The sequence below is a fragment of the Bos taurus genome, chromosome 14 (genome assembly GCF_002263795.3).
Source record: "Bos taurus isolate L1 Dominette 01449 registration number 42190680 breed Hereford chromosome 14, ARS-UCD2.0, whole genome shotgun sequence".
Lineage (NCBI taxonomy): Eukaryota > Metazoa > Chordata > Mammalia > Artiodactyla > Bovidae > Bos > Bos taurus.
The window spans coordinates 77,829,849-77,853,533 of record NC_037341.1 but is presented as its reverse complement, the minus strand read 5'-3'; the positions used below and the strand labels follow the sequence as shown (position 1 = coordinate 77,853,533).

Below are 23,685 nucleotides of genomic sequence, written 5' to 3'. Positions count from 1 at the left end.
ATAAGGCATACAATGATCAGATTTACCAGTTAATTAGTAATAAGTTCAAGTTTCCATTTTCATTTGTCCTTGCAGATGGGGCCTGGGAGCGTCAGGGTGTTTTCTGGTAACAAATGGGAATCTGGCCAACCAGTGATCTTTGCATTAGCATTCTAGTGACAGAGGCCGGCGTACCATAGAGCTGCGTCAGAGCCAATTTATGAAACTAGATCCAAAGGCTCATTAAAACGGTCACAATTCAGTGACTGCCTGGTAAAATTAGACTACAGTTTCATTCCCATAACAGAGAATATTTTAACATGCTATTAAGGATATACATCAAGTATGAAAACTAGCTTTGAATCTGTGAAGGGAAAAACAACAAGATTAGAAAGCCATTTACTTTTGTGCGGAATTGGTTCCACTCTCAGATTTAGGCTTAAAGTGCTTCAAATGGTCATATTTTAGAACATACGTTTACCTCTGCAAATCTGGTGCATTTTTCTCTCGGAGTAAAAGCACTTTGGTAAGGAATCGGCCTGCGATGCAGGAGACCCAGGCTTGATTCCTGGGTCTGGAAGATCCCCTGGAGAAGGGATAGGCTACCCACTCCAGTGTTCATGCCTGGAGAATCCCATGAACAGAGGAGCCTGGTGGGTTACAGTCCATGGGGTGCAAGTGTCGGACACGACTTCGCAACTAAACCACAAGCCCTTTGGGGCAGCTCCATCACACTGTAGGGTTGTAAGCCTGCCTGGCCAAGACACGTCAAGCAGCTCAGTTGAAAGTCAAGTTTGTTTCCCCATTGCTGCCAGCCAGATCTCCCCGCAGCATTCTTTTATCATACATTTTCCTCAGTGATGCCACAGCTCCTGGGGATTCAGAATGTATTATTTTACAGGTCTTTCCACAGTCAAACCAGGTTTAAGCGGCTAAGAAATATGGCATCCAAAGTCTGGTTAAGAGCAATGCGATAGTACAGAAAATTCTAGAACATGAATCTGGTGCAGTGCCCAACGCTCAGCCATCTCTCGTGGGGCAGGGGCAGGGTACCCCCTCTCTTACTAGTTCAGTGCCTGGCACCTGTGCCATGTTCAATAATAAAGACAGTAAAATGAGCTAACGATATTATTAGGAAAGCCATTTAATTTCTCGATATCTCAAACATCTATATACATGACACAGAAATAAAGACCCCCTGCTCTGCTTATTTCACAGGATGGGCTGAGGCTCTAAACTAATAATAACTGCAAAGGCACTTTTTAATGGTATAGTGTTTATACTAGGGTGAGGTATGGTTTTATGCATTCATTTGTCAGACATAACAGACTATTTTCTTTACCTTCTGAATTTTTATTCAATGGAACGGTAATGAATCCCTAAATCTTCCAAATGTGAACAATAAAAGACTCTGAATGACTTTTCCTGGCAGTCTATATGCCATGGATGAATTATTTAAACTTTTATTTAAACCTGAGGAAAGAAACAAACACAAAACAATCCCAAGAGTAAAGACGCTACTTTTAATTAATTTCTTTAGAAAAATATCTCTTTTCATTTTTCCTCATCTCAAAAAAAACAAACAAAAACACCTTGATAATGTGGATGCCTTATTATCAGTTAGAGGTCACTTCAATATCAAGCATGAATTTCTTTAGAAGTAACAGATGCCATCAGGGTTCACTGTTGGCAGGGATAAGTAATGAGTATTTGTTTATTGTACTAGTGTAATTCAAAATGTTAAATTATCTTTCCAAAAGGGATATTCTAAATTGAAAACACAGCAAATAAATAAATGGGAAATATTTTTGCATATATTTCAGGGTATCTCATAAACCAATGTTCAGAGGCATTCTGTTCTGTTGGATGTTAACAAGTGTGCTGTCCAAAAACTTATCTCTCTCTCTCTCTCTCGTATGCATTTGAGTTAAACACCATGGGATGTTTCTTGCTTCCAGAATCTTTTTCCTTTAATATGCATCACAAATATCTGAGAAAGAGAAATATTATCACACTTTTACCAAATTTATTTTACCATGACTTGTTTATTTGGCAACATACTTATTAACACCTTCCAAAACACTGTTTAGATAAATACCACTTTAGGAAGTGCTCTGACAAAGCGTGTTTGGCTGGACACATCACGACCGATGCAAGAACACAGCCTGTGGCTTGTATGAGTTTGGTTAACCAGTGGACTCCTAGAGCACATAGGACACCAACAGCTCTGTTCAGGACACTGAAGAGCCTGTGAAGCTGAGCTGCGACTTCGCTTTAGAAGTCCAAAGTCAGAGGGACAAACACTCAGCAGTCAGTTCTGGGAGAAGGATGTAATGAAGTAAAACGGGGAGTGCAAAGGAGGGTCACGTCTGTTTGGGTGCAGGATTGGAGGTATCTTCCCAAGAGTCCAAAGCATCAAATTATTGAAAGCTTTTACTCTCGTCTTTAGTAGTACCCTAACAAGAATTGGCCAAATAAATATATTTGCGTGTGTTGGATATCCTTTTCAGGGGTGATGCTTTGGAATGGTACCAGTCTCCCATTTGCCTCATCTCATTTACCTCAAACCAGAATAGGCTCAGCTCATTGACTTTTTTCAGTTTTGTGACTTTATACCATATTTCTCTCATGGTATTAGCTTCATTTATTTAGTTTAAAAATAAAGAAGAAAATTGATTAGATTTTGGAACCCTTAATATACTTCAAGCAATTTACTGTGAAAAGACATAGTTAGCAACCCAGTGGGATATGTTTCAATTGTTTGAATCTGAAATTTAATAGTAGAAGGATCATTTTAGAGTTCATTTGAATTTTTTCACATTTTTTCATGCTCATTTGAAATATTAAAACTTCAAAGTAGACATAGGATCTATTCAATCAGCTTCATAATTGGTTCTTACCGAGGTTCATAATGTCATATGACAAAGTGCAAATGCCTCTTCTCCTTCCATGTAGAGGTCTGCAATCTCCAGTCATCTCCTAAAAGAAAGCGATAGTCGCTCAGTGGTGTCCAACTCTTTGTGACCCCATGGACTGTAGCTCACCTGGCTCCTCTGCCCATGTAGTTCTCCAGGCAAGGATACTGGCACGGATAGCCATTACCTTCTCCAGGGGATCTTCCCAGCCCAGGACTCGAACCCAGGTCTTCTGAATCACAGGTGGTTTCTTTACCATCTGAGTCACCAGGGAAGTTCCAGGCAGAGATAAAGCTTTAACTCCATTTAGCTGCACTGTCTTTACACCCGGACAGGGTTGGAGGGGGGGCGGGGCTTGTCTCTACACAGGTGTGATATATGGTGAACTTGTTACTGACCAGTGCTCTTGACCTCTTTAATCAATACAAATCGATCAGAGACCAGACAAGCAATTCTGGCAAAGCTTTATTGGGCCCATCATCCAGCAGGAGGCAGAGAAAAACAATGAACAGGTTCTCTTGTTGCTTCCCTGCCTGCTTGCTCAGGGGATGCAAGTTGCTTCCTTCTACTGGGTGAGGGTAGGAGTGTGTTCAGAGGCTGGGCTGGAGGGGTGGCTTAGGCGGGTTGTCCACTCCTTTGGTGGTGTTTGTACAGAGATCCTGTGCAGCACTCTGCTTTTGCTTCTGACCCCCAGCTTTTGCTCCCTACTCTTCAAAATTGGTTTTGGGCTTTGTTGGTCTTCTTGTATCTTTTTGTCCAGAATTTGCCTCAACTGTGCATGCATGCAGTTATTTTTCAGTTCAGTTTAGTCGCTCAGTCGTGTCCAACTCTTTGCGACCCCATGGACTGCAGCACGCCAGGCCTCCCTGTCCATCACCAACTCCCGGAGTTCACTCAAACTCATGTTCATCAAGTTGGTGATGCCATTCATCCTCTGTCATCCCCTTCTCCTCCTGCCGTCAATCTTTCCCAGAATCAGGGTCTTTTCTAGTGAATCAGCTCTTAGCATCAGGTGGCCAAAGTATTTGGAGTTTCAGCTTCAATATCAGTCCTTCCAATGAACACTCAGGACTGATTTCCTTCAGGATGGATTGGTTGGATCTCCTTGAAGTCCAAGGGACTCTCAAGAGTCTTCTCCAACACCACAGTTCAAAAGCATCAATTCTTCGGTGCTCAGCTTTCTTCACAGTCCAACTCTCACAGCCATACATGACCACTGGAAAAACCATAGCCTTGACTAGACTGACCTTTGTTGGCAAAGTAATGTCTCTGCTTTCTAATATGCTGTCTATGTTTCCTTCCAAGGAGTAAACATCTTTTAAAATCATGGCTGCAATCACCATCTGCAGTGATTTTGGAGCCCAGAAAAATAAAGTCAGCCACTGTTTCCACTGTTTCCCCATCTATCTGCTGTGAAGTGGTGGGACTGATGCCATGATCTTAGTTTTCTGAATGCTGAGCTTTAAGCCAACTTTTTCACTCTCCTCTTTCACTTTCATCAAGAGACTCTTTAGTTCTTCTTCACTTTCTGCAGTTATTTTTAGCCCCTTATAATTTCTGTAATTTGTTGCTTGAGGAGACATTTGTCTAGGTGCCAACACTGCAGCATGGCCACAAAGGGCCCAGGTCTCAGCCTGTCTCAAACCCAAGCAGAAACTCTTCAGGAGACTTCTGTTGCATAGTGCTTGTCTAGTTTTATCAACGCCCTCTACGAGAATATGATTTTAATTCTCCGATAATACAGTCCATCACCTTGGTATATAAGTACCTCAATATGTACTTTTGCATAACAAGTAGGAATTTAACTAGGATTTTTTTTTGACCCATTTCAAAAGCATTTGTTGCGATGATGAAATCTACATTCTTTTTTGAGGGTAATGTAAGATTTTTTAATGTTGGTACTTACTGAGAATCTTTGCAAACTCGGGAATTTAAGAAACGCCACTTTATTTTCTGTATCTCAACCTTTTGTTCCAAAGTTCATGTCTTGTGAGAGTGGCAGAAAATTGGACATTGGCCATTCTTTCTCTGGTTCCTCCTGTGGGTGAGTTGTACAGCTCCGCACAATCAGGGAAAGAAGTCTTGGGAGGTCTCTCTGCAGCTGACCACAAAGTTCAGGGTCGAGAGGCTATTTACACTGTCTGGAGGCTTTCTTCAAGGCCAGCAGCTTTTGAGATAGACGAACCTGAACTTTGCCTTCCAAATAAGATGGGTTGTTCCAAAAACACAATGAAATCTTGTATCAATAAAGCTAAACACAAAGGAAACCCTCACTCATCCAGACCCTGGCCATGCTTTATGTTCCTTGATTTCCTGAGCTCACGCCCACTGTTCCTGCTCCCCTGTCTACATCCAGCCCCTCTCACACGCATCCCTGTCCACTAACACCAGGACATGGATGATCTTTACTATAGCCATGTAACATACATAAATTTCCATATTTAACCATACATTTATAAACATTCAAAGGAAAATGATGCATTTGAACACTATTCAGTGTTCAGACTTTATCCAGTGTCTCTAAGAAAAAAAGATTCTTTGCACCTGCTGTCTGAAATTGCTGTGTGACAACCTTTCATAAAACATCTTCCCTTGTATGTTGGGGCTTCCCGGGTGGACTAGTGGTAAAGAGTCTGCCTGCCAAAGTAGCAGTTGCAGGTTCAATTCCTAGGTTGGGAAGATCCCCTGGAGTAGGAAATGGCAAACCTCTCCAATATTTTTGCCTGGGAAATCCCACGAACAGAAGAGCCTGGCAGGCTGTCTCCCATGAGCTGTAGCCTCCCAGGTTCTCCCGTCCCTGAGATTTTCCAAGCAAGAATAATAGAGTAGGTGGCCATCTCCTTCTCCAGTGGATCTTCCCAACACAGGGATGGAAGCTGCGTCTCCTGCACTGGCAGGCGGATTCTTTGCTACTGAGCCGTCAGGGAAGCACTCCATCGGATGTAGTTAGTGTTAGTCACACAGTCGTGTCTGACTCTTTGCAACCCCACGGACTGTAGCCCACCAGGCTACTTTGTCCATGGAATTCTCTTGGCAAGAGTCTGGAGTGGGTAGCCAGTCCCTTCTCCAGGGGATATTCCTTACCCAGGGATCGAGCCGGGTCTCCTGCCTTGGCAGGCAGATTCTTTACTGTCTGAGCCACCAGGGAAGCTCCCCCACTGTATGGATCCACCATCAAACTCAGAGCCACTAGCTACAGATGATTTTTAAAATGAATGTTACAATACTTGTTTTGATAGTCTTAAGTCTCTCTCTCTTTTTTTTTTATTTACTTATGAGAATTGTTTTTTTGTTTGTTTGTTTGTTTCAGTTCAAAAGTAAAGAATTCTAAGATAGAAATACAATAGTGTGTCTAATGATATTTCCTGGATATGTACCTCTACCATCATTACGGAGCTTATAAAAATAACAAATCTTCATTTGTTTCACTCACTTTTTTGTTCCAACTCTGTCATATGTGAAGGCTTAGACAGCCTAGATCTTTGTTGGGCCTTATTCCAAATTATATAAGAGTCAGTGTCTTCCTAATTCATTCTCAGGACTGTTTTTTACTCAGAATCCAAAGTTATTTCCCACTCAAATCAGATGAAAATTTCTAACTGGAGGCTCTAATAATCTTCTCCCATCCAGTAATCCATCCTCCCAACAGCTCTTTTCTTCTACTTACCCACTCGCCATCTCTCCTGAAATCCTTATTCACCAAAACCCACTGACCTGACCTGAATATTTATCGACACACACCTTACCACCTTTGTTATCACTTTCTTTTATAATTTTGTATTAATTATTACACAAATTAAAATTTTGGATACACATTAAATATAAATATATGAAGACAATTAAATATTTATATAAAACTTATATTCAAAATAAAATTTATAACAGATTTAAGTTATACAGTGTGATGCTATATTATAAACTTACTTCCTCTATCCAGTTTAAGAAATAGCACATTATGATTAACTTTGAAGTCCTTTAGATATCCTTCACAAGTCCCGTATCCTCATCTACCCGTTTAGAGGCAACCTTCATCCTGAGCTCATTTGCCTATTTCTGCTTGCTTTTCTTAGTTTTATTACGCGTATTTTCATTCCCATGCAGTGTACTGTTTAAATTTGTATTTTTATTAACATAAAAGGATTCAGTCTGTCGCTGTTCTTCCAGGATATCATCTTTTGCTCAGTGTTATGCTCCTGATTCTTCAGTACATCAGCGTTGTAGCCAATAGCTCTCTCTGTGTTTCTCTCTCTCCACCCCCTACTCTTTCCTGCTTTGTAGTATGCTTATGTGTAAATATATCACAAAATTCTTTTATCCAGTTATCTGCCAATGAATGTTTGTGTTTTTCTATGAATTTTTTACTATACTGCAATAAACACTCTTACAAGACACACACATCCAAGAGTTTCTGTAGGTGCATGCCTCCTGGGTCACAGGACTTAGCATTTTATGTGTATTATAAACCACTAAATTATTTTCTAAAATAGTTTCACTAATTTATGCTTATAGTCACAATGTATACAAGTTTGACTTGCTCCAAAGCCTCATCAACTTTTGATATTGTCAGACTTTGTAAACTATTGTAAATCCAGTGGGTACCAGTTATATGTCATTGTGGTTTCACTTGCATTTACCACTTCTACTGAGGTTGAGACTATTTTCATGTGTTTATTCAGCATTCATATTTCCTCTTCTGTAAAGTGTCTTAACTAATTTTCCCAATTTTCTATTTGGTGGTTTGTCTCTTTTTCCTATTACTTGAATGCTTTATATATTCCTGAAACAAATCTTTCATCAAGGATTTCTTTATCTAATTTGTGACTCTTCATTTTTAATGTGACTTGGATGGGCAGAAGCACTTGATTTTTATCGTAGTAGAATTTATCATTCCTATGTTTTAAGGCTAGCGCTTTTTATGTCTGGTTTAAGATTATCCTTCTATACTCTGATTTCATAAAGATATTCTGCTGTATTTCCTCCTAAAAGTTTTATATTTTGCCTCTTACATTTAGGTTTTTAATCTAATAAGTAATCTATTTTTAACAGATTTTAATAGATTTTAATTATTTTAATTAGAGGTCCAATTTCATATATTTCCTTGCTACAATAACCAGTAACCAAAAATAAACAATAACAACCAATAACCGATTGTTACAGCATCAAAAGTCTATCTTTTACTCACTTGTCAGCTGAACCAGCTCTATCATAATTTAAGTATTTCATCTATTTGTAAGTTAGTTTGTGGGGTCTCTAGTCTGTTCCATTGGTTTGTTTTCTCTTTTTGTATCAAAACTGCTCTCTTCATTATTATAGCTTTAAAATAAATCCTGATAAGGCAAATTTGCCAGCTTTTGTTTTCAAGTATATTATGGATATTTTGATGTTTTGCTCTATCATATAAATTTTAGAATCAGCATGTCAAATGCCCCATAGACATGAAAAGAGTATTTGGGGATTTTATTGTGAACATGTAGAATCAATATATCAACTTGAGGAGAATTGATAAATTTATTTATCAAGCCTTCCAAATTCTCTTTTTATGTAAAATAACTGTAAAATCTCCCAATACAGAGTTATAGTTTTCTTCATAAACATCCTTCAAATTTTATAATGTATTTATCCCTTGGTACTTATATGTCACACAAGTGGTGTCCTTTAAAATCGTGTGTTTAAATATGTATTGGCGTGTGGGAGCATGCAGCTGAATTTTGTGTATTGGCGTGTGGGAGCATGCAGCTGAATTTTGTGTATTGGCGTGTGGGAGCATGCAGCTGAATTTTGTATATTGGCCTTGAATACAAGAAACTTGTAAAGACTCTTTTAATTGTAGTAATCTGTGGATACTTCAGAGTTTTTTTGTGGACCCACATGTTATCAGCAATTATGACAGCTTAATTTCTTCTTTCCCATTTCTGATATTGTTTGCCTGTCTTACTTCACTGTCTACAATATCCAGTACAGTGTTATATAGAGATGGTGGTAGTAAAAGCCTTTGTAAATCCCTTGATCTTAAAGAAAATGTGCCCACTGACCCACTATTAAGTATGGTGTTTACTGTGGATTGTATATTGATATTCTTTGGCGGGTGGAAGAGGCTTCCTTTTCTTCCTAGTTAAGGATTTCCCCACATATGGCTGTTGAATTAAATGCGCACGCATTTCCTGTCCTTCAGTGTGGGCCCTGCCTCCTGTCCCCTCAGATTCCGAAGGATGTGAGAATGAAAGCTCAAGTTCTGGTTTCAGCAGACGTCTTCCAGACCAAGCCGGGCTCAGTGTTCCATCTCCATTGGCTTGCCACGCCCACTCAGATGTTGGCTTCTGTGAATGCCTTACTTTGATGTTAGCCCAATGTGTTTTTTAAAAGAGATAACATTATGCTATTTGAAGCAACATGATTAGAATTGGAGATTGTCATACTGAGTGAAGTAAGTCAGACTGAGAAAGATGAATATCATATGAAATCATTTATATGTGGAATCTAAAAAATGTGTACAAATGAACCTATTTACATAACAGAAATAGCATCACAGATGTGTAGAAAGCAAATTTGTGGGTACCGAGGGGGAAGAGGGCAGACAAATTGAGAGACTGGGATTGACATCTACACACTACTATATATAAAATCAATAACAACAAGGACCTACTGTACAGCACAGGGAACTCACTGAATACTCTGTAATGGCCTATATGGAAACGCAGCCTAAACGAGCAGTGGAGAGAGGTATATGCATAACTGTCATTTCATTAGACAGCAGAAGCCAACACAGCGTTGTGAATCATCGATACACCAGTGTCAGCTACTTTAAAAGAGATCCATTATTTTCCATCTAGACATTTTGGTTGCTTTTACTGATGGGTGGTCCATCCATCCCAGACAGTGTATGTAGCCCCCTGTATGCAATGCAGGAGACCTGAGTCTAATCCCTGGGTCAGGAAGATCCCCTGGAGAAGGGAATGGCAACCCACTCCAGTATTCTTGCCTGGAGAATCCCAGGACGGGGGAGCCCGGTGGGCTACAGTCCATGGGGTTGCAGACTCAGACACAACCTGAGTGAGTAACACTTTGGCTTTTCACTTACGAGAAATAGAACTTTGCCTTTCTTTTCTGTCAAAATAATGCCCCTCACTTCTGCAAAGCTTTTCTTAAAGTTCACTTCCTTTAGATTTTCTTTTTTTATCATCTTCTGGAAATGTTAACTTTATTAAATATAACAGTTTATATCACTTCTCAAACCTTTACCACCCTTTACCATAACAGTTTTACACATTTTTTAAAAATATTAAGGTTGGTAATTGATGCAAATGCTCTCTTGTCATGTACTTAATTTAGGCATCTTCTCGTCTTATCTTAGAGACTCTGTTATAGTTTTAGTTCTTGAAAGCAAGCGGTGTGCTGTCTTTTCCTCAGATCACTCCAGAACTCTGTAATTGAACATGCCAGTTACCGAATGCGTCTTGCTGTTCCCTCAGTAAACCTTGTCTGCTCTATAATTCCACCCTTCTAACACTTCTTCTCTGCTTCCGTGGAGAAGATATTACCAAAGGAAATGTAACAATTCCTCTCTGAACAAACCTTCATTCTATGAAAACGTCTATACAGAGACATTCCAGGCAAAACTGCAAGTCAGTAGGACATCTCATTCTGCCTCTTTCTTTTATTTAAATTAATTTTTATGGGAGTATACTTGCTTTACAATCATTCTCCCTCTTTCCCTTTCCAGTTTTAGTGAGCATTCCTGATCCCTCTACCTTGTCCAGTATTTGCTATTTTCATTGTACTTTGCACCTTCTGATATGTTACATCGTTTTCCTATTTGTTATGTTTGTGGTTAACTATCTATGCCCTCCCTCCCCATAGAAGACAAGTCCCACAAGGGCATGGATCTAATACATTTGGTACATGAAATACCTCAAACAGAGCCTGGCCTAGAGTAGGTGCTCAGAAAACACTTAGGAATAAATGAATGTCATATAACATTTTACAGACAAAAAAAAAAAAAAAGATAATGCAACTTCAAGATTTATTTTCACAAATGGTTTAATACTTTCTTAATCAGTGCTATTTTATGTTTTCAGATATCAATATGGCAGGAGAACCAAAACCATACAGACCAAAACCTGGAAATAAGAGGCCCATTTCTGCGCTTTACAGGTGAGTACGCAAGCACTATTTTATGATTTTGTTGTTCAGTCACTCAGTCATGTCCCACTCATTGTGACCCCATGGACTGCAGCATGCCAGGCTTGCCTGTCCTTCACTATCTCCCAGAGTTTTCTGAAATTCTTGTGATGCCATCCAAACATCTCATCTCATCCTCTGTCGTCCCCTTCTCCTCCTACCTTAAATCTTTCCCAGCATCAGGCTCTTTTCAAATAAGTCAGTTCTTCGCATCAGGTGGCCAAAGTATTGGAGTTTCAGCTTCAGCATCAGTCCTTCCAATGAACATTCAGGACTAATCTCCTTTAGGGTGGACTGGTTGGATCTCCTTGCAGTCCAAGGGACTCTCAAGAGTCTTCTCCAACACCACAGTTCAAAAGCATGAATTCTTCAGTGCTCAGACTTCTTTATGGTCCAGCTCTCACCATGGGTACATGACTACTGGAAAAACCATAGCTTTGACTAGATGGACCTTTGTTGGCAAAGTGATGTCTCTGCTTTTTAATATGCTGTCTAAGTTTATCATAGCTTTCCTCTCTAGGAGTAAGCGTCTTTTAATTTCATGGCTGCAGTCACCCTCTGCAGTGATTCTGGGGACCAAAGAAATAAAGTCTGTCAGTGTTTCCATTTTTTCCCCATCTATTTGCTATGAAGTGATGGGACTGGATGCCATGATCTTAGCTTTTTGAATGCTGGATTTTAAAAGTGAAAGAGGAGATGAAAAAGCTGGCTTCATCAAGAGGCTCCTTAGTTCCTCTTCACTTTCTGCCATAAGGTTATTGATATTTCTCCTGAGAATCTTGATTCCAACTTGTGCTTCATCCAGCCCATCATTTCCCATGATGTACTCTGCGTATAAGTTAAATAAGCAGGGTGACAATATACAGCCTTAATGTACTCCTTTCCCAGTTTGGAAATTTGTTGTTCCATGTCCATTTCTAACTGTTTCTTCTTGAACTGCATACAGATTTCTCAGGAGGCAGGTCAGGTGGGCTGGTATACCCATCTCTTGAAGAATTTGCCAGTTTGTTGTGATCCACACAGTCAAAGGGGCTTTGGCAGAGTCAATGAAGCAGAAGTATATGTATTCCTGGAATTCTCTTGCTTTTTCTATGATCCAACAAATGGTGGCAATTTGATCTCTGATTCCTCTGCCTTTTCTAAATATAATTTGTACATCTGGAAGTTCTCAGTTCACGTACCGTTAAAGCCTAGCTTGGAGGATTTTGAGCATTATTTCACTAGCATGAGACATAAGTGCAGTTGTGTGGTAGTTTAAACATTCTTTGGCATTGTCCTTCTTTGAGATTTACTGGGGTCCAGCCCCGGTGGATCCAGGGAATTCAAAGGGGAGATCGCTTCGGTGATCAGGATACGATAGAATTAAAGATATAAAGAGTGATCAAATAAGGATAGCTCAGTGAGAAAATTCAGTGGAGAAAAGAGGCTGAATAACTTGGTTTACGTGGAAAGCTAATAAAATTCCAAAGCAAGGAATTTACATTACCTATGTAGGCTGCAGGTGTCCTCCCATTCTCCCGAAGGAGAGGAGACACTAAGGCCTCCCCCGTCAGATCTTAGAAACCCAGGCAAAATTAGTAGGCTTGACGAGCCTCCACGCTCAAAGTGGGAATTCAGCCAGAAGGTGAGAGAAATAACAACATGGGGAGACCAAGTTTCATTGAACAAGGCCCGCACTTTATTTTCCAAAGTAGTTTTTATACCTTAAGTTGTGCATAGAAGATAATGGGTGAAGGGGTAGAGTTAGCAGTAAGCCAGGCTTTCTTCCTGCAAACTTATCATATGCAAAAGTTTAGGTGAATTACATCATCTTCTGGCCAAGAGGGCTGTTAACATTTCAAGATCCTTTCTTCAGGAAACTTACTTTTCTCTAAAGGTGATTATTCTAAAGTCAGGAGCCACCCTCCAAAAGCATTAGATAAAATTGCATTCCTATAGGGCAAAGGTGTGGTGGGCTACAACAAGAAAAATAATTAACTCAAGGGTCCAAGGTTACAAACATTAAAGGTACTACTTACATTCCTATACACCAATTATATTAATCAATACACTGCCAGGGACACAGTAGGTAAGGGATATGGAGCCTTAGCAGTAAACATTGGCCCAACAAGTGAAAAACCCTTCACCAATACAATTTCTAATCAATCTTTTAACTGCTCAAAGGAATCTGTATTTAGACAGTTTAGAACATCTCATGCCTCTCACGGTTGGGAGGCTGTGAACAATTACATGTGGCCGGAATAACCTTCAGAGGAGTTTGTAGGTTGAAACATTCTTGTCACGCCCAGGAACTTTATCAACTGGAGCTGTAAGTTAACTCTTTTTCAGAGAGAGGTGGTGGGGGACAGCCCCCTGTAAAGTCAGAAGTGTAGATGAGAGCACAAAGCAGTAAAGTAGGCAGACTCTGGTTTTGGGGGTAGACGCTCAAGAATTTCCAGGGGGACTCCTAAGGCTCGATCCCACCTTTGCGTATGCCGAGCCTCCTTCCTCATGACCTTTGCCACGCGCAGAGTTCCTCATGCTGGCTCCCGGCAGAGATTGGAATGAAAACTGACCTTTTCCAGTCCTGTGGCCACTGCTGAGTTTTCCCAATTTGATGGCATGATGAATGGAACATGTTAACAGCATCATCTATTGGTATTTGAAATACCTCAGCTGGAATTCCGTCACCTCCACTACCTTTGTTCATAGTAATCCCACTTGACTTCACATTCCAGGATGTCTGGCTCTAGGTGAGTCATCATACCATCATCGTGATTATCGGGGTCGTGAAGATCTTTTTTCTACAGTTCCTCTGTGTATTCTTGCCACCTCTTCTTAATATCTTCTGCTCTGTTAGGTCCATACCATTTCTGTCCTTTATTGAGCCCATCTTTGCATCAAATGGGAGAAGGCAATGGCACTCCACTCCAGTACTCTTGCCTAGAAAATCCCATGGACAGAGGAGCCTGGTAGGCTGCAGTCCATGGGGTCGCTAAGGGTCGGACACGACTGCCGAGGTCCAGCCCCGGCTGATCCAGGGTATTCGAAGGGGAGACAGCGTTGGCGACCTATTCAAATGTTAATTTGAGATATAAAGAGTAATAGAATGAGGATAGCTCAGTGGGAAAATTCAGTGAAGAAAAGAGGCTGAGTAGCTTGGTTTATGCGGAAAATCAATATAACCCGTGACACCAGGTTAGCTCTGACCACGGAGGCCGCAGGCGCCCTCTCGAATAGCCGAAGGTGCCCCACCTTAGACACCTTCTCGAGTGGGTCTTAGAAGTCCAGGCAAATAAATGGTCGCAGAGGACCTCCGCACTCCAGATGGAGACTTTAGCCAGAATGTGAAAAGAAAGAATGACACGGGGAGACCAAGCTCTGGTGAGCAAGGCCCGTAGCTTTATTTTCAACAGGGGCTTTTATACCCTAAGTTACACATAGAGGATAATAGGGGATGCAAAGTCAGCAGTTTTTGATCCTTATCAAAAACCAGGGTTTCTTTCCTGCAAATTTATCGTATACAAATGGTTTAGGTGATTTACATCATCTTCTGGCCAGAAGGCCTATTAACATTTTATGACTCTTGACAAAGACTTATCAACAAAGACTTATTTTCTCTAAGAGTAATTATTTTAAGGTTTGGCGCCATCTTTCGAAGATAAAATTGCATTCCTATAGGGCGGATGTGTAATGGGTTTACAACAAAGGAAAGAATTTATTACCTTAAGGGTCTAAAGTTACTAACACCAAGGCCACTACTTATTTTTTCTACATACCAACTATTAATTAATACACATTCAAGGATACAATTCAGGGGATGTGAAAACTTGGCAACAAACATTGGCTCATCAATGAAATCTTATACTAGTTTTATTCTGACTGTTTCTAACTCTCTGAGAGGCTCTAAGCTATTTGAATATCTTAAGCTTCCCGTGCCTCTCGAGGCTGGGAGACTGTAAACAATTGTATGCATAGCTGTAGGAGTCCGGGTAAACTTGTCAGGCGAGTTAGAGAGCTATCTGAGGGGTTTGGATTTAAACACTAATTGCCCAGGAACTTTATTAATTGGAGCTGTAAGTTAACTCTTTGACAGAGAGAGCGAGATGGTGGTGGGGGACAGCCCCCAGTAAAGTCAGAGGTGAGAGCACAAAGCAATAAAGTAGGCAGACTCTGGTTTTTTGGGGGTAGATGCTCTAGAATATCCGGGGGGACTCCTGAGGCTCGATCCCGCCTTTGCATATGCCGAGCCTCCTTCCTCGTGACCTTTGTCACGAGTGGAATGCCTCACCGGCTCCCGGCACCTGACTGAGCGACTTCACTTTCACTTTTCACTTTCATGCATTGGAGAAGGAAATGGCAACCCACTCCAGTGTTCTTGCCTGGAGAATCCCAGGGACGGGGGAGCCTGGTGGGCTGCCGTCTATAGGGTCACACAGAGTCGGACACGACTGAAGCAACTTAGCAGTAGCAGCAGCAGTTGCATCAAATGTTCCCTTGATATCTCTCATTTTCTTGAAGAGATCTCTAGTCTTTCCCATTCAATTTTTTTCCTCCATTTCTTTGCATTATTCACTGAGGAAGGCTTTCTCATCTCTCCTTGCTATTCTTTGCAACTCTGCATTCAGATGGGTATCTCTCTCCTTTTCTCCTTCACCTTTCACGTCTCTTCTTTTCTCAGCTATTTGTAAGGCCTCCTCATACAACCATTTTGCCTTTTTCTTGGAGATGGTTTGGATCACTGCTTCCTGTATAATGTTATGAACATCCATGAATCATTCAGGCACTCTATCAGATCTAATCTCTTGAATCTATTTGTCACTTGCACTGTATAATCATTAAGGATTTGATTTAGGTCCAAACTGAATGGTCTAGTGGTTTTCCCTACTTCAATTTAAGTCAGAATTTTGCAATAAGGAGTTCATGCTCTTACCTGCAGTCAGCTCCCAGTCTTGTTTTTGCTGACTGTATAGAGCTTCTCCATCTTCAGCTTCAAAGAAAATAATCAATCTGATTTCGGTGTTGACCATCTGGTGATGTCCATGTCTAGAGTCGCGTGTTGTGTTGTTGGAAGTGGGTGTTTGCTATGACCAGTGCATTCTCTTGGCAAAACTCTGGTAGCCTTTGCCCTGCTTCATTCTGTACTCCAAGGCCAAACTGGCCTGTTACTCCAGGTATCTCTTAACTTCCTACTTTTGCATTATAGTTCCCTATGACAAAAAGGACATCTTTTTTTTTTTTTTTTGGTGTTAGTTCTAGAAGGTATTGTAGGTCTTCATAGAACCATTCAACTTCAGCTTATTTGGCATTAGTGGTTGGGGCACAGACTTGGATTGCTGTCATATTGAATGGTTTTCTTTGGAAACAAACAGAATTCATTCTGTCGTTTTTGAGACCACACCCAAGTACTGCATTTCAGACTCTTTTGCCGACACTGAGGGCTACTCCATTTCTTCTAAGGGATTTTTGCCCACAATAGTAGATACAATGGTCATCTGAATTAAATTTGCCCTTTCTTGTCCTTTTTAGTTCATTGATTCCTAAGATGTCAGTGTTTACTCTTGCCATCTCCCGTTTGATCACTTCCAATTTACCTTGATTCATGGACCTAACATTCCAGATGTCTATGCAGTATTGTTCTTTACAGCATCAGATTCTACTTTCACCACCAGATACATCCACAACTGGATGTCTTTTCTGGTTTGACTCAGCCTCTTCATTCCTTTTGGAGCTATTTCTACACTCTTCTCCAGTAGCATACTGGGCACCTATGGATCTGGGGTGTTCCTCTTTCAATGTCATATTTCTTTGCCTTTCATACTGTTCCTGGGATTCTCAAGGCAGGAATGCCAAAGTGGTTTATTTTATGATTTGTGGTAGTAAAAATTCTTACAGTTTTAAAAGAGAATATAACCTATAAAGAATCAAATATTCTGAAGAGAAATCCTTATTGGCATAAAGTACAGCAAAATGTTGCTGGTATAGCTATATCAAGGAGCATTGGTAGGGATCTGGCCTAACCTTTTCATTTTCACTTAAGCAACCCTTAAGAGCCCTCAAAAGATAGCTTGGAGCTGTGTTCTTGTCTTTGTTCTCTGAAAATTAGCCTATCTCCTTTTCAGCCACTCACAGCTTCGTTTCTCGGACTATAAAGTAAAAGGGTCAGAACTAGATGAGTTCTGAGGTCCTTTTCACGCCTAATATCTATAAGATATTCCTCTAGTAAAATCTAATAAAAGTCTCTCGTGACTCTACCTAGCAAGTGGTAGAAGGCTAACATTTGCTCACTAGTGCATGTCATGTACTGCACATATTTTATATATATTATTTAATTTTCACAGCAATTCTGCAGTGTAGATGTTGCTACTCTCATCTTGCAGATCAAGAACCTGATATGCCATTTCTTAGAAATCTTCCCTAGGTCACGCTACTGGTAAATAATGGTTTGGTTCAGTTCAGTCACTCAGTCATGTGTGACTCTTTGCAACCCCATGGACTGCAGCACGTCCGGCCTCCCTGTCCATCACCAACTCCTGGAGCTTGCTCAAACCCATGTCCATCAAGTTGGTAAATGATGGTGCCAACTATCAAGCTCGTGCTTTCTGATGCCATGCCCTGACTTCTTTCCAGCAGATCATGCAGCCTCTTTGTTACAAAGAATGTGTTTCTTTTACCCCTATTTCCTTGAAAAAACAAGGAAAATCCTTCTCTTTTCTAGAGAGATATTAACTAATTCCTTTAATCTTTCCTAATATACTTGAATCTGAGTCAGTTTAACATTCCAGTCTTTCTCCTCTACATGCCCCGATTTAGGGTCATTGCTTATAGTCTCAATTTCAGATGGATGGAGTAGAACACACTTACTTAGACTCGACTGTATCGTTCTATATAGACTTCTGTTTGGTTAAGTAAAATTCAACTGATTTGGAGAAGATGTCAAGATTAAACTCATAGAAATTTTGATTCTTCAAAAACAGCCACTTTTGGGGAAAAAAAAATGTTCCGCTGCTAAGCTGTATATCCCACTTCATGTACTTTTGCCATTGCCTTTTGTAATCTAGGTGCTGACTCTGCATCTCTGTTAAATCCCCTTTGGTTAGACTCAGCCAATTGTTCCACGCTGTTGAGATCGCCTATCATGCAATTTATATGGCCCTGTCCCAGATACGTATCTTCATTCTGTCAGGGTCCACATCCAAAGAACTAATGTAAGTGGTGAGCGAGGCCCCTTTCTCCTGATATCATTTGAATAAAAGAGAATTGAGTTATGCATATCAAAGTCGATTATATTCTGATATACTGTAGCATGAAGAGCCCTCAAAAGATAGCTTGGAGCTGTGTTCTTGTCTTTGTTCTCTGAAAATTAGCCTATCTCCTTTTCAGCCACTCACAGCTTCATTTCTCGGACTATAAAGTAAAAGGGTCAGAACTAGATGAGTTCTAAGGTCTTTTTCACGCCTAATGCCCCAGGGTTCTCTAAGGTATGACGATCAGCAATCTGAAAAGACACACTGGAAATATATCATAATTGCTTTTTCATTTTGGCCATGTCCTTTTATTTAATTTAATAAACATTTTTATATAAAAAGAGAAAGCTACAGGACTTATCAAATGTTGGTAATTGGTCATAAAGCAGTATTGATATTAAAACTCAGAGATGGAGTCATCAACAAATGCCAAATGATGCTTTCTGTACCTTGTTAGAGGTAAAGGACAATGTTTAAGAAACCGAGAAGTGCAAATAATTTGTAATCAGATAGATTTTTAAATGTATGCATAGACTTGCAGCTAATGCAGAATTTTTGAAATGTCATAATTTCAATTATTATCAGAAAAAGCTGCCAATGGCTTTTCTTCTCATCAAAGAACTTCCACTGTCTGTGCAACGATGTTAATTTCGCATTTTCCCTGTTCTTGGAGTGTTTCTGTTTTCTTTTGAGAATAGAAGTTTATGACAAGAAACAAATGTCTTTTTAACTGTTATTTCTCTAAGTTATGTTGAATTGTGAATGCAGAAGACTTAGAAGCAGAAGTTTATTTAAATCTGATACTTTGTATACAAAACATTAGAGGGGAAATGCTTATTTATCCTAGTTTCATCTATTTACACAAAAGAAGGCTGAGACGTTCTGAAATTGCAAGAAAAACGAGAACAGAGGGAACAAAAGAGCGTGAACATGCAGTTCAGAAATCCTTTTTATTCACATGCCCCCATTCTTACATAAGCTTAATAATAATAATACCTTACTTTATGCAGACCAACCGTGATTTCACAGTCATTATTCATCAGTTCACCGCAGAACACGACCAAGTTGGTATTATGTGCCTTGCTCCATAGATGAGAAAACTAAGTTTCCAAGACAATAAAGGATTTTCCCGAAGAAAGGTAACAAGATTAGGAACTGAACTCTGGTTTTCAGCCTTCGAGTCTAAAGATCTTGTCCCTTGATCACAACTCCCTGTGTTTATTTACCTACTACCACATAAACAATACAAATTCTGAAGCACAGAGATTTCTGCCCACCAAAACCAATAATCAATTATGTTTCTGTTCCATGAATATCTTGCCAGCAGGTGACAAAGGAAAGCCTATAGACTCTACTTAGCATGAGAACAAGAGTTGCCACTGATCTGTGTTCTCATAGGGCACAGGTTTTGCGTTTCAAGTTCTTTACCTAACGTAATAGCTGTACCATTTTTCTTAATAATATAAAATGGAATAATTGAGATGAAAGCACAGTTCATTGGAGGGAATATAGTAGCAGCTTGAAAAAGGGTGGTTTCTACTTTGCTACTCTTTGCATCTTCGGGTCTCTTTCCTCATCTGTAAAATGAAAGAGCTAGAATAATTACATTTGTTCATTCATTCTTTCATACAAGACATATTCATTCTGTGTCTACTATGGTCTAGGCACTGACGTAGCTGCTCTTCTGGACAAATGATCCAGAAAATGCAAAGGCCGCAGGGCAAGGAGAAGGCATAATGAAATAAAAGGAAACCATCTTTATGGTTATGAGTAACCTCTGATTTATCTTTGTGCCCTAAACTACTGTGTCTCTATGTCTATTTCCTCTACTGGGGATGTCAGTGATCTGCCATTAGATTTTTTTTTTCTTCGCTTCTGTCCATTTTATCTGCGTCATCAACCACAAAGTAGTATTTACAATGGAATATTCATGGATGCATTGCTTGGATTTGTTACTTCTAACAGGATTCTCAGTTTAGCCAACCTTCACTAAGCATATCACTTGTGCTAGAATATCACGGCACACAGAGATGCTACTCTTCAAAAGCACAGTAAGGCTTCAGTATATTAATATCATCTATATAAGTTAGATACACCCATACATAAGGAGCATACATGAAGGACACATATAGTTCTATGAGGAAATACATGGGAGAATTACAGGTTCTTCCTGGTGGACAGGAAGTGAAAAGCCTGGTTGACAATTAGGCCAACTTCTGAGGAAGCAGGCGCTCACTCCACAGACAAAGGACTTGAGGACAGGCACGCCAGGAGGAGAACACGTGGGGAGAGTCACAGAGATGAAGACGGCATCTCGTCCCAAGAACCGGGATACACCTCTTGGATCACCAGGCCGTGGCGGCTCAGTCATCCCTCTATGACTGCTGATCAGACAAAGGAATCTGGCTGTTATTCTGCCGGCAACAAGGAGCCATTTGAAAATGATGAGTGACTGGAAATGGGGTGTTAGGATGAGTGTGAGTTACAGATATGTCCCAGGTTTCTAGCTTAGGCAACTGGGGGGAATGGGGGGTGATCACTTGATTCTACTAAAGCAATAAGAAAGGCATGATGAGCAGCAGAAAGTTCAGGTCTGCTGCTGCTGCTACTAAGTCACGTCGGTCGTGTCCGACTCTGTGCAACCCCATAGACGGCAGCCCACCAGGCTCCAGTGTCCCTGGGACTCTCCAGGCAAGAATACTGGAGTGGGTTGCCATTTCCTTCTCCAAGTTCAGGTCTGGGATTGGGGAAAAGAAGTAAAAAATAAAATTATTTCATTCTTGCCCATGAATTCATAGACAATTCATTAAAATAACACTTATAATAAAAATGAGGCTATTTGTAAATGAAATGTAATTAATCATTTGCGAACACTCCATAAATATTAGAGCTAGTCCTAATGATGAATAGCAAATCCATTCTCTGGGAAGAATGTTGTCACTTTTCATAAATTGCTGCTTCACATGTGCTATGCACATTACAAAGTATCCATGGTGCTCTGAAATAATCACTCTCCCCCAGAAAGTGAGTTTCCCAGCATGCCAAGTTCCAATTACTGCTAAACAATTGCTAAATGAGAAAAACTGTATGATGGTTTTGCGTCTGCTTGCAAAGGAGACAGACCTTTCCCTTCTGATGTGAGTAAAGCTGACAACTAGAGAACAAAGATATTATTTATCAAAGCTGAAGAGCACAGGTTTTAACACCCAGAGGAAGCTCTCTGGGTCACAAGGAGCACAGCTCAGTAAGACACGTAAGGCATCAAGTGTCATTCCACTCATCGCATGGATATTATTAAGGATCATTCCTAAATATGGCTTTGTTGCTATTATAAACTTGTTTTTCATAGCAACCTTCCCACCCCACAGAGATGACCATGGAAATCAAGATTGCCACTTCAAATGCCAACAAGACTCCTTAAGATGGTCACAGAGTAACCTATAGTATTACCATCTCACGATCACCAAAGTTAGAGGTGAACGCCATGAATGCAGGTTACTAAAGGAAAATCAATGATCAAAATCTTTCAAAGTGTGGGCCGAGCAAGGTGACTCTGCAGCAGAGTATCTGTGGTGACTTGTTTCCCACTTGACTTATTGAGTTCTACTGCCGTTCCTCACAGTGACTCTGGCACATCACAGCAAAGAGGGACCCTCGGGGATCCACAATGTCCCGCAGAACCTTAACAATAGAAAGGAAAGCAATAGAAGCTAATTTCAGCTAATGCTAAGCCCCCAAAATCAATGTGAAGCAAAAGCATCTCGGTATCTCCACTGTATTGATTTGCTCTGTGTACTAAACAGATGTTTACCAGTTAGCTATTGATCATTTGTTTTACATCTTCTTGTATAAGGTCGAAGATAATCCACATTCACTTTCAGAAGCTCAGTCCTTCCAGCGTCAGTGTCCCCGTTTACACTGGTTGCTGCTGCTAAGTCGCTTCAGTCGTCTCCGACTCTGTGCGACCCCAGAGATGGCAGCCCACCAGGCTACCCCCGTCCCTGGGACTCTCCAGGCGAGAACACTGGAGTGGGTTGCCATTTCCTTCTCCAATGCATGAAAGTGAAAAGTGAAAGTGAAGTCGCTCAGTCGTGTCTGACTCTTCAAGACCCCATGGACTGCAGCCCACCAGGCTCCTCCATCCATGGGATTTTCCAGGCAAGAGTACTGGAGTGGGCTGCCATTGCCTTCTCCACTGTACACTGGTAAAGGCGTCTATTTCACCTGCCGAGTCTGGTGAACCCCCTCAGAAATGGGCTCTGGGGCTTTTAAATGGACTGTACGGAGAACAGGGAAATGTATTCCTACCCCCTATACTAATGCATCCTGTCTTGAAACGGATACAGGCCCAGCCTTGATATGCCTATAAGCTTCAGTCTGAAAGCAAGTTGTCGCCAGGGCTGTGTAGAAGTCATTATCTCTCAAATCACTCTCTCTATTTTCTTCTTGCTTCTAATCCAATTTTCCCTGGGCAACCAACTTACTATCACGGAAAAGTGCAGTTGCCAATATCCACGAGAGAAACTATGCACCAAACAGTGCTTGCTTCTAAAACTCAAAGCTGAACATCCATGTATCTGGGTAACTGAGGGCGACTTCTCTTTAGTTCACGCTTCCCAAGCAAACATAAAATGCTTTTGAGCCAGAATAGGTTCCAAACACTTACTTTGTGGTTGCTTCAAAATTGTGCACGTGTTTGATGAAGAGAGTTTTTAGGTGGCCTGGATCCTAAAACTGGCAGGGCAAAATCACCAGTAATTCAACTAAACTAAAATCACCAGTAATTCAAAGTGAAGCTCTTATTCTTTAGTATTTTCAGCTTCATAAAGGAAGAGGAAAAGTTTTCTGAAAGATAGTATGTGTTTAAAGAGCCTGGAACTCTGATAGATGTTGTCCGTATCTTAGCTATTCTCATTATTATGATAAATTTTTTAAAAGTTCTATAACAAAGTATTTTAAGAAGCTATTTAAAATGAGCTGTGAGCTATGATAATGTTGCTAAAATTCACAGTTAACTAAACAGGTTAACATTTCCTTTAACTGCCTAAAGAGGAGACTTAAAAATAAACGATTATGCTTACTTATAGTATATAGCTCATATCTCAACATGAAGCAAATATAATTTATAAACCTTTTAATGTAAAATGTTTAAAGAAATGCTGACACAATACCCATTAATACAGTTCTGCTGCAGGCAATTCTCTGCTAGGTTAAAGGATGACCTATTTGCAGTCTTCTGTTATGTTCTTAATGCATAAATATCCATGAATAAATTCTTGCTTATAGAAAAAAACATGGTACTGGTACAAAGAAGCTGAATAGTACAGTTCCTTGATGCAGAAAATTCATCTTTAAAACTTTTTGAAAGACTATGGTTGTATTCGTTT

At 40.3% G+C, this 23,685-nt stretch overlaps 1 protein-coding gene and 1 long non-coding RNA gene across 13 annotated transcripts in view; one reads left to right on the top strand and one right to left on the bottom strand.

Moving 5' to 3' along the window:
- Positions 1 to 23,685, top strand: part of RALYL (RALY RNA binding protein like) — an 829,513-nt gene that overhangs the window by 643,472 nt on the left and 162,356 nt on the right. For all 12 annotated transcript variants that reach the window (XM_010812207.4, XM_010812208.2, NM_001077932.1 and 9 more), the window contains 1 exon segment: positions 10,970 to 11,045. In XM_010812207.4, the coding sequence (XP_010810509.1) occupies positions 10,970 to 11,045 (76 nt within the window).
- The window catches only part of LOC132342231 (uncharacterized), a 50,391-nt gene continuing 28,298 nt past the window's right edge, over positions 1,593 to 23,685 (bottom strand). The window contains exons 3-4 of the long non-coding RNA XR_009490556.1: positions 2,880 to 2,958; positions 1,593 to 1,969 (exon numbers count right to left, since the gene is read on the bottom strand). This is a non-coding gene — a long non-coding RNA (uncharacterized lncRNA). The remainder of the gene's footprint in view (positions 1,970 to 2,879; positions 2,959 to 23,685) is intronic.